Raw genomic sequence first — 12,124 nt, forward strand, 5'->3', positions numbered from 1 at the left:
TGTGGTTTGTGATTGGCCTAGTGCTGTGGGCAGGAAGACAGCTCAACTAGAGTGTTTTGGAGCTTACATAGGCTCTCTTTCCTCATTCCCATAGGCTAAATGGAGTGGTCGGGGTGTAGGGTTGCCCCATCATCCCTTTAATCCAGGACACATATTAATTACACAGGTTCTGAGGCTGATTTAATGCAGATAAGGCACCAAGTGAGTGTAATTACCACCTTAAAGCGGAGTTCCACCTAAAAATGGACCTCTGCTTAACCCACTCCTCGCCCAATTACATGCCACATTTGGCATGTCATTTTTTTTGGGGGGGGGGGGGAGTGGGGGCTTCAGGAGAAGGGGACTTCCTGTCCCACTTCCTCCTTCCGCCGAGGGGCTGGTAAGGCGATTAGCTTAATCGCCTTATTGCAGCCCCTCCCTGTAGGCGAGCGCCTGTCCAATCGGACGGCGCCGCTCGCGCATGCGCAGTGCCGCTCCCGCATGCGCAGTGGGTGCCCAGCCTTGAAGCCGAAAGCTGTCACTGCCGGGTGCCCACACTAGGAATGAAGACGCCGGCGAGGGGGGGGCGAGGAGCGGAGCCCCGGCCGGCGCGTCGCTGGAGCCGTGGAGCAGGCAAGTGTCTGTTTATTAAAAGCCAGCAGATACACTTTTTGTAGCTGCTGACTTTTAATAAACTTAAAAAAAGGCTGGAACACCCCTTTAATCAGCCACAGAACCTGTGTAATTAATGTGTGTCCTTGATTAAAGCGATGATGTGGCAACCCTATCGGGGAGCGATAGAAAGGTGGTGAGTATATGCTGCTGGGGAGGGAGGCAATACTATCTCCACGCTGTTTTCCCACATACTGTATATGTGGCACCATGGAAGCGGGTCTTCGTCAGAAGCGTTGCAGCTCTATTAGCGCTGCAGATACAGTTACCGAGCCACCAATGTTTTGAGTTGGAAGGCGGGCTCCTGATCATGTGATCACTGTGACAGCCAATCACAGTGATCACATGTTCAGAAAACCCATTTCTGTCTCCCAGCATTACCAAACCTCTTAAATGGCCATCAGCAAGCAGTCATAGGGAAATTTCTACTTTGCTCTGTTAAACAGGGCTTCTTTGGTGCACACAGTGGCTAAACAGAGCAGTGGGCTGCTGAGGAAAAGTTTGTTCTGCTGTGGAGGAGGGAGTTGTAGTGGAATTCCAGGTTATACCTACCCAATATATGCTTGGGTATAATGGTTGGACTAGATGGACTTGTGTCTTTTTTTGACCTGACGAACAATGCTCACTCCCCCTCCTTATGCCGCGTACACGTCATATCATTTTTCAGCATGAAAGAAAACGTTGTTTTTCAGCATGTCTAAAAAACGAAGTTTTCCCAACTTCATCATTAAAACGATGTTGTCTACACACCATCGTTTTTAAAAAATTATCTAGCAAAGCGCGGTGACGTACAACACGTACGACGGCACTATAAAGGGGAAGTTCCATTCGCCTTTGGGCTGCTTTAGCTGATTCCGTGTTAGTAAAAGACGATTCGTGCTTTTCTGCCTGTTACAGCGTGATGAATGTGCTTACTCCATTCAGAATGGTAGTTTTACCAGAACGAGCGCTCCCGTCGCATAACTTGCTTCTGACCATGCGCGGGTTTTTTACGTCGTTTTAGCCCACACACGATAATTTTTTACAAGCCGAAAAACGAAATTTTTTAAAACGACGTTAAAAAATGCAGCATTTTTTTTGGGTCGTTTTTCAGAAACTGAAAAACGATGTGCAGCCCACACACGATCATTTTAAATTACGTTTTTTGAAAACTACGGGCCGGATTCAGAAAGCCTGGCGTTACTTTGTGCGGGCGAGCGTATCTCAGATACGCTACGCCGCCGTAACCTAGTGAGGCAGGTTCTGTATTCAGAAAAAACCTGCGCCCTAAGTTACGGCGGCGTATCGTATAAGGGCCGGCGTAAGCCCGCCTAATTCAAAATTGGAAGATGTGGGCGTGTTTTATGTTAATTCAGTGTGACCCCATGTAAATGACGTTTTTAACGAACGGCGCATGCGCCGTCCGTGAACGTATCCCAGTGCGCATGCTCCAAATTACGCCGCAAATAGTCAATGCTTTCGACGTTAACGTAACTTACGCACAGCCCTATTCGCGAAAGACTTACGCAAACGACGTAATCGACGAAAAATTTGACGCTGGCCCGACGTCCATACTTAATATTGGCTACGCCTCATAGAGCAGGGGTAACTTTACGCCGGAAAAAGCCTTACGTAAACAACGTAAAAAAATGCGCCGGGCGGACGTACGTTTCTGAATCGGCGTATCTACCTAATTTGCATATTCAATGCGGAAGTCTTGGGAAGCGCCCCTAGCGGTCAGCGTAAATATTGCACCCTAAGATACGACGGCGTAGGAGACTTACGCCGCTCGTATCTAGGAAACATTGAGGCGTATCTGATTCTATGAGTCAGACGCCGAGATGCGACGGCCCGCATTCAGAGTTACGACGGCGTATCTGGAGATACGCCGACGTAACTCCTTTCTGAATCCGGGCCTAGGTTTTTTTCATGCTGGAAAAATGATCGTGTATACGAGGCATAACACCTTTTAATGGCTAGCCTGCGTAAGAAAGTTGTATATACTTACCTATTTTCAGATTGCTCAAGTCTGCTCATGTGACCCATCTGCCCCCAGTGTCAGCCAATGGTGGCTTCAGGGGAGAGCAGGTAAACCTACTAACAGATGGGCCATAGGAGCCTATGGGTGACATCACCACTCCCAGGCATTCCAGCCTGACCAATCTCTCTTGTCCTCTCCCCTGCATCTGGGAAAGCCAGGTAAGTACACACTGTACATCTTTCTTACATAGGTTAGTCAGCATAGGTGTTATAAGGGGTAGGGAGCATTTTCAAGGTTAGTTAGTTTTTTATCCTGTAATTCCACTTTAAATCGATCCTGTTACTTTAATTGGCCAACCCTTGGTTTGCTTTAAAAATCCCTGGTAGATATTTATCTTGAAAAAAAAATCGGTTGCTTTAACCACTTGAGATCCGCGCTATAGACAAAAGACGTCCACAGCGCGGCTCTCAAGTGCCGAGTGGACGTCTTTAGACGTCCTTTATGTGCATTACCCCCCAGTGGCGCGCGGCGGGTAAACACTGTCCCGGCGCATCGCCGAAAAGCCGATGCGTGTACCTGGCGGCCGCGATGTCCGCCGGATACACGCGATCGTCGGTGACACGGCAGGTGACAGCAGGGACGTGGAGCTCTGTGTGTAAACACAGAGCTCCAAGTGCTGTCAGAGGAGAGGAGACCGATCTGTGTCTCTTGTACATAGGGACACAGCATCGGTCACCTCCCCCAGTCACCCCCCTCCCCCCACACAGTTAGAACACACCCAGGATACACATTTAACCCCTTCCTTACCCCCTAGTGTTAACCCCTTCCCTGCCAGTCACATTTATACAGTAATTAGTGCATTTTTATAGCACTGATCGCTGTATACATGTGAATGGTCCCAAATTTGTGTCAAAAGTGTCTGATGTGTCCGCCGCAATATCGCAGTCTCAATAAAAATCGCAGAACGACGCCATTACTAGTAAAAAAAAAAATCATAATTCTGTTCCCCATTTTGTAGGCGCTATAACTTTTGCGCAAACCAGTCGCTTATTGCGATTTATTTTTTATTTTTTACAAAAATACGTCGAAATACGTATCGGCCTTAACTGAGAAAAAAAATAGTTTTTTTTAAAAAAAATGGGATATTTATTATAGCAACAAGTAAAAAATATATATATTTTTTTTAAATTGCTGCTCTTTTTTTGTTTATAGCGCAAAAAATAAAAACCGCAGAGGTGATCAAATACCACCAAAATAAAGCTCTATTTGTGGGGAAAAAAGGACCTCAATTTTGTTTGGAAAACACGTCGCACGACCGCGCAAATGTCAGTTAAAGCGACGCAGTGCCGGAAGCTGAAATTTCGCATGGGCACGAAGGGGGTTTATGTGCCCAGTAAGCAAGTGGTTAATAATCAGCTAAACACACAGACATGAAGTTATGATATTCTGGTGAAAGAACCGACTAATTGATTCCTGTCATCTCTCAGGAGCATTGGGAATGGATTTTCAATGACAGGAAAATATTCCCTTCTGGGAATGTTGAAAGAGAATGGAAGATAATGATGGATCAAATGCATCTCCAGGCTGATACTTTTATATCTCATCTGCCTTTTATAAATCTTCAGTCTCAACTTTTGCACTCTTCTAGTACAGAATAAACCGGGTTTTCTTGATATTTGTGAACAACTGTTTACTGAGAATGTCATTTATGAAACGTTTACTGTTCTCCCCTATATGTACTCCCCAAGTAGTGCTGGATTGACAAATTGCTGTTGCTTTCTGAGTGTTCAGGAACCTGAAATTATCTTTTGAGTTTTGCAGATGGCCGCTTTCATGTAATGCTAAGCCTCTACAGCTGATAACAGTCACTAAGAAATACAATGTATCACTTTGAAATGGAATCTGATGATCTTTTGTGCTTAGTTCTAGTATCATGGCCCATTCTCGCTTTACTTCTGAAAGCCAGGAATCATAAAAGACAAATGGGCCCGGATTCTTAAAGCACTTACGCCGACGTATCTACTGATACCCCGCGTAAGTGCACGGATGCGCCGTCGTATCTATGCGCCTGATTCTGCAAGTCAGATACGCCTGAATTTTGGCTTCATCCGACCGACGTAAGTTTTCATACGCCGTCTGAGCCTGGGCGCATATTTACGCTGGCCGCAAGGGGCGCTTCCATTGATTTACGCGTCGAATATGCAAATGACCGAGATATGCCAATTCACGAACGTACTTGCGCCTTTTGCAGTAGTATACACCGTTTACGTAAGGCGTACATCCAGGGTAAAGTTATTCCACCTATAGGAGGCGCATCCCATGCAAAGGTATGGACGACGGAACAGCCGTCGTATTTTACGTCGTTTACGTAGGGTTACGTAATAGGTTACGTTCACGTCGTAGGCATTGAGCCGTCGTATCTTAGGGAGTATATGCGACGTGATTCTGAGCATGCGTGCGCATGCGCAGTTCGTCGGGCCTTCATTTGCATGGGGTCACGGTTAATTTAAATGTATCACGCCCACTACCTTCCTACTTTAAATTAGGCGCACTTACGCCGGCCAATTTACGTTATGCTGGCGCAACGTAGGGAGCGAGTGCTTTGTGAATACTCAGCTTGCCTCTCAGAGTTACGTCGGCATAACGCATATGAGATGCGCTACACCAGTAGAAAGATGCGCCGAGCTACGTGAATCTGGCCCATGGTTTTCAAGTTACGTTTTTTGATCACACCTTCATGTCTGAAAACCCTGAGTTAAGTAAGTTCTATGTTTTTCTACAACTCTGACAGAGCAGCACAGAATGTCTTCTCTACAACATAGCGAAGGTTATGTCAATGCAGCACTTTAAGCCCAAGTCCGAGCAGATTTAATAAAAATAATCCCCTGCCCACTTTGCAAAAACCCTATTTTTCCATCCGTCATCGGATCTGGTGAACATGGACAGACAGTCCGTGTTCATCCGATTTCTCCCCCACCCCATAGGGGAGAGCGGAGATCTGACAGGGCGGTCCCTGTCCCTTTTCCATCCATACACGCCCGTGTGAAAGAGCCCTAAAGGCCAAGAAGCTGAATGTTTGTTTTGATGGAAGATAAATTCTGAATACCCCAGTGAGGGAAAATCACTTTATGATGTTTCTCTGAACTTAAAGCGTCCTTAAAACTTTTGATGCTAGTTCTCACAGCCATCTGAATGGGGGTGCCTGGATCACAAACCTGTATGAACAAAATAAAAAATGATTATGGTAGGAAAGACATTTTGAAATGTATGCATTTTTTTATATACAATGCCTATTTCAGAATTCCAGCTCATTCACATTTTGGAAGAAACTGGAGACTGGACTAATAATTCTAAATATGTTTACTTTCAGACATCTTATATTCTGACCGGCTACATCAGGACACGCCTTTTCTGACAAGCAACAGGCAACTGACTGAGCGGATTCTGGACAGGATTATTTTGCAGCTTAATCGCGTCTATCCTCAGGTTCTGTCAAACAAGGAGGCTGAAAAGGTACTATTGCTCCTTTTTATCAGTTCTCTTTTTTTTTTACACAGGAATATTATACTTTAAATTTAAGGCCAAACTTTTTAAATTATCGAAATACATTCTAAGCATCAAAACAAAACCTGCAAAAGTAGAGTAGAAAAGCCTATTCCTGCCAGCATGCTGCAGAGATGGGCCTTTGTTCTCTATGTGAAAGCACTGATGTCTCTGCAGAGGTGTGACACAGCCACTGCTAAGACTTATGTTATGCCTCGTACATACGTACGGGATTCCCCGCCGGAAATCCAGAGGGGAAAGCCGAGAACCTGCTCGGTCAGTCTTTCCCCCTACACACGGCCGGTTTTCCAGACAGAAAAATTGCGATGGACCTTCGGCCGAGAATCCCGGCCATGTGTATGCCATCGCAGTTTTTCCCATCGGAAAACTGCCAAAAACCGCCGGCAAAAGTCCGACAGTTTTCCTGGCGGGAAAAAAGAGAACTAATTCTCCTTTTTTTTTTTTTTTTCGTCCAGCGGTTTTTGGGCTGTTTTCCCGTCGGAAAAATTGCGAGGAGCATACACACGGCCGGCCGTCAGGAAAACTGATCGTGTGTGCGAGGCATTAGAGCTCTCTAATCAGCAGGGAGCATAAGCTTTTCTAATTGCAGATGAGAGCTATAGGTCTTACCAGTATGACATGTTTGTTTACAATCACTTTAACAGTCCTTAGATATGGTGACTGCACAGGGCCTGTTCAGAGATTTGTGTCCACACAAGTAAAGGTGCATTTTGCAGCACTGATGCAGCCCCAGACCATCACACTCCCACCACCATGCTTGACTGTAGGCAAGACACACTTGTCTTTGTACTCCTCACCTGGTTGCCCCCACACACGCTTGACACTATCTGACCCAAATAAGTTTATCTTAGTGTCATCAGACCACAGGACGTGGTTCCAGTAATCCATGTCCTTAGTCTGCTTGTCTTCAGCAAACTGTTTGCGGGCGTTCTTGTGCATCATCTTTAGAAGTCTTCCTTCTGGGACTACAGCCATGCAGGCCAATTTGATGCAGTGTGCAGAGTATGGTCTGAGCACTGACAGGCTGGCCCCCCACCCCTTCAACATCTGCAGCAATACTGGCAGCACTCATACATCTATTTCCCAAAGACAACCTCTGGATATGACGCTGAGCACGTGCACTCAACTTCTTTGGTCGACCATGGCGAGGCCTGTTCTGAGTGGAACCTGTCCTGTTAAACTGCTGTATGGTCTTGGCCACCATGCTGAGGCTCAGTTTCAGGGTCTTGGCAATCTTCTTATAGCCTAGGCCATCTTTATATAGAGAAACAATTATTTTTTTCTTATCCTCAGAGTTCTTTGCCATGAGGTGCCATGTGGAACTTCCAGTGACCAGTATGAGAGAGTGAGAGCGATAACACCAAATTTAACACACCTTCTCCCCATTCACACCTGAGACCTTGTAACGCTAACAAGTTACATGACACCGGGGAAAGAAAATGGCTAATTGGGCCTAATTTGGACATTTTCACTAAGGGGTGTACTCTCTTTTGTTGCCAGCAGTATAGACATTAATGACTTGTGTTGAGTTATTTTGAGGGGACAGCAAATTTACACTGTTATACAAGCTTTACACTCACTACTTTATGTTGTCACGTGAAAAGATATAATAAAATATTTACAAAAACTACTTTTGTGAGATTATGTGTGTGTGTAATATATATATATATATATATATACAGTACAGACCAAAAGTTTGGACACACCTTCTCATTCAAAGAGTTTTCTTTATTTTCATGACTATGAAAATTGTAGATTCACACTGAAGGCATAAAAACTATGAATTAACACATGTGGAATTATACATAACAAAAAAGTGTGAAACAACTGAAAATATATTTCATATTCTAGGTTCTTCAAAGTAGCCACCTTTTGCAGCAGACACATCTCTAGAACTGGTAAGAGGAGACTGTGTGAATCAGGCCTTCATGGTAGAATATCTGCTAGGAAACCACTGCTAAAGAAAGGCAACAAGCAGAAGAGACTTGTTTGGGCTAAAGAACACAAGGAATGGACATTAGACCAGTGGAAATCTGTGCTTTGGTCTGATGAGTCCAAACTTGAGATCTTTGGTTCCAACCCCCGTGTCTTTGTGCGACGCAGAAAAGGTGAACGGATGGACTCTACATGCCTGGTTCCCACTGTGAAGCATGGAGGAGGAGGTGTGATGGTGTGATGGTGCTTTGCTGGTGACACAGTTGGGGATTTATTCAAAATTGAAGGCATACTGAACCAGCATGGCTACCACAGCATCTTGCAGCGGCATGCTATTCCATCCGGTTTGCGTTTAGTTGGACCATCATTTATTTTTCAACAGGACAATGACCCCAAACACACCTCCAGGCTGCGTAAGGGCTATTTGACCAAGAAGGAGAGTGATGAGGTGCTGCCCCAGGTGACTACCTCTTGAAGCTCATCAAGAGAATGCCAAGAGTGTGCCAAGCAGTAATCAAAGCAAATGGTGGCTACTTTAAAGAACCTAGAATATGAAATATATTTTCAGTTGTGTCACACTTTTTTGTTATGTATAATTCCCCAAAGAAAACACTTTGAATGAGAAGTGTGTCCAAACTTTTGGTCTGTACTGTGTATATATATAATCACCTATATCTATGCCAACAGGTGCTAAAAGGGGTGTGACCACATGTTAACATTTAACATTCTAAATGAACACTCTTACACTGCTTTACATCCTTTCTAATACACTTTGCATAAAAACAGGGATTTTTCGTTTACACGCACATTGCTGTGCATGTTTAAGCTGGCCAACTGCGTCAAAGTAATCCCTCTCTGGCCAGTCCCTACTCTAATCTAATTATTCACACTACCCTATAAAACATGTCTTTGGGTGTAGGAGGAAACCGGAGTGCCCGGCGGAAAACCCCCTCAGGCACAGGGAGAACATGCAAACTCCATGCAGATAACATCCTGGTTGGAATAAGAAACCAAGGACCCAATGCTGCATGGCATGACTGCTAATCACTATGCTACTGTGCTTCCTGTATTTAATGAGGACTTCATGATGATCATCTGTCCATAATTCAGCAGCTGTATCTAGAGGTGCAACGGATCAAAAAACTCACGGATCGATCCTCGGATCAGGAGTCACGGATCGGATCATTTTCGGATCAGCAACATTGCCCCCACATTAGTAATACTAGCCAGTAGTTTAACATTGCCCCCACATAGTAATAATAGCCAGTAGTTTAACATTGCCCCCACATAGTATTAATAGCCAGTAGTTTAACATTGCCCCCACATGACATTAGTAATAATAGCCAGTAGTATAACATTGCCCCCACATTAGTAATAATAAATTCAAGGTGCATCTATAGCCACTCAGTAGTATAACATTGCCCCCACATATTAGTAATAATAGCCAGTAGTTTTTGCATTGCCCAACAATCATGATTCAACTCACTGTACTTGAAGTCTTGCAGATGCATTCAAAATAGATCGCGGCACGCGCTCTGGTAGGAATAGCAGAGGGGTGATGACGTCAGCGCGCACCGCCGCCGGGTGTACCAAGATGGCCGACCGCTCCGGAGCTAAGCCGAAGCCACGGTCTTTCCTAAGGCCACAGCGGGGGTGCGCTCTGCGGATCGCAGTCTGTGCCGATCCGAACAGGTCGACCCGTTCGGATCGCGGATCGGGCACGATCCGTTGCACCCCTAGCTGTATCTGTGGGAAGAGAAGAAACATGTATTAAGGGTTTCATAAAAGAAGTTAACCAGCAAAAAAATTATTCTGAATAATTCTACCTGCTAACAAAGCAATCACTGTCACCCAACAATGGTCAAGACGGGCTGTTTAGGGAGAAAAGACACAAATCAGAATTAGCCAAGTCACCCTTCTATCGGGCATGGCTTACCAGTTGCTTCTGAAATTGTTCCCTTATTCATCTCTGGTGGATGTATGAATTCGTAAAGTTAGTGCTTCACGATCAAAGTCCATCCTAACTGGTGGCTGTAGAGATGATAATAGTCCAGGGATGATAACGGCCATCCGTCCATAATTTGGTACATCAAACGCTGTCTGTAGGTGAGAGAAGAAAATGTTGATCTTTCAAATTCTTAATGAACAAAATAATTTCTAAGGCCCCATGCACACGAGAAGCAAATGCAAACTCATCTAAACACAAGTTTTCAAACGCAAAAACCGGCGTTTAAAACGCCCGTTTTACCGCGATTTACCGCGTTTGCGTTTATAAGCATTTGGTTAAGAAACATCATAAGACCCTCCCTAAGCTCAAAAAACAATATTATTTAACCATTTCAGCTATTTTGTGAGACCAGAGCAGCAGTGTACGTGTATTTAGCCACGCCACCTGCCACAAGTTGTGGAGTGTCCACTGGCCACGTCACCTGGCTATGTCACCTGCCACGTCACCTGGCTACGTCACCTGGCCACGTCACCTGCCACAAGTTGTGGATTGTCCACTGGCCACGTCACCTGCCACGTCAACTGGCCACGTCACCTGCCACAAGTTGTGGATTGTCCACTGGCCACGTCACCTGGCCATGTCACCTGGCCACATCACCTGCCACGTCACCTGGCCACGTCACCTGCCACAAGTTGTGGATTGTCCACTGGCCACGTCACCTGGCCACGTCACCTGCCACATCACCTGGCCACGTCACCTGCCACAAGTTGTGGATTGTCCACTGGCCACGTCACCTGCCACGTCAACTGGCCACGTCACCTGCCACAAGTTGTGGATTGTCCACTGGCCATGTCACCTGCCATGTCACCTGGCCACGTCACCTGCCACGTCACCTGGCCACGTCACCTGCCACAAGTTGTGGATTGTCCACTGGCCACGTCACCTGCCATGTCACCTGGCCACGTCACCTGCCACGTCACCTGGCCACGTCACCTGCCACAAGTTGTGGATTGTCCACTGGCCACGTCACCTGGCCACGTCACCTGCCATGTCACCTGGCCACATCACCTGCCACGTCACCTGGCCACGTCACCTGCCACAAGTTGTGGATTGTCCACTGGCCACGCCACCTGTCACGTCAACTGGCCACGTCACCTGCCACAAGTTGTGGATTGTCCACTGGCCACGTCACCTGCCATGTCACCTGGCCACGTCACCTGGCCACATCACCTGCCACGTCACCTGCCACAAGTTGTGGATTGTCCACTGGCCACGCCACCTGCCACGTCAACTGGCCACGTCACCTGCCACAAGTTGTGGATTGTCCACTGGCCACGCCACCTGCCATGTCACCTGGCCACGTCACCTGCCACAAGTTGTGGATTGTCCACTTGCCATGTCACCTGGCCACGTCACCTGCCACGTCACCTGGCCACATCACCTGCCACGTCACCTGGCCACGTCACCTGCCACAAGTTGTGGATTGTCCACTGGCCACGTCACCTGCCACATCAACTGGCCACGTCACCTGCCAAGTTGTGAATTGTCCACTTGCCACGTCACCTGGCCACGCCACCTGCCACAAGTTGTGGATTGTCCACTGGCCACGGCACCTGGCCACGTCACCTGCCACATCACCTGGCCACGTCACCTACAACAAGTTGTGGATTGTCCACTTGCCACGTCACCTGCCTCAAGTTGTGTATTGTCCACTTGCCACGTCATCTGCCATGTCACCTGGCCACCCCACCTGCCACAAGTTGTGGATTGTCCACTGGCCACGTCACCTGGCCACGTCACCTGCCGCAAGTTGTGGATTGTCCACTTGCCATGTCACCTGGCCACGTCACCTGCCACAAGTTGTGGATTGTCCACTGGCCACGTCACCTGCCACATCAACTGGCCACGTCACCTGCCACAAGTTGTGTATTGTCCACTGGCCACGTCACCAAGCCACGTCACCTACCATGTCACCTGGCCACGTTACCTGCCACAAGTTGTGGATTGTCCACTTGCCATGTCACCTGGCTACGTCACCTGCCACGTCACCTGGCCACATCACCTGC

General features: G+C 46.8%; 1 protein-coding gene across 2 annotated transcripts in view; it reads left to right on the top strand.

Moving 5' to 3' along the window:
* The window catches only part of CARD19 (caspase recruitment domain family member 19), a 56,046-nt gene that overhangs the window by 27,358 nt on the left and 16,564 nt on the right, over window positions 1–12,124 (top strand). For both annotated transcript variants that reach the window (XM_040359288.1, XM_040359290.1), the window contains exon 2: window positions 5,982–6,124. In XM_040359288.1, the coding sequence (XP_040215222.1) occupies window positions 5,982–6,124 (143 nt within the window). The remainder of the gene's footprint in view (window positions 1–5,981; window positions 6,125–12,124) is intronic.

The sequence above is a fragment of the Rana temporaria genome, chromosome 7 (genome assembly GCF_905171775.1).
Source record: "Rana temporaria chromosome 7, aRanTem1.1, whole genome shotgun sequence".
Taxonomy (NCBI): domain Eukaryota; kingdom Metazoa; phylum Chordata; class Amphibia; order Anura; family Ranidae; genus Rana; species Rana temporaria.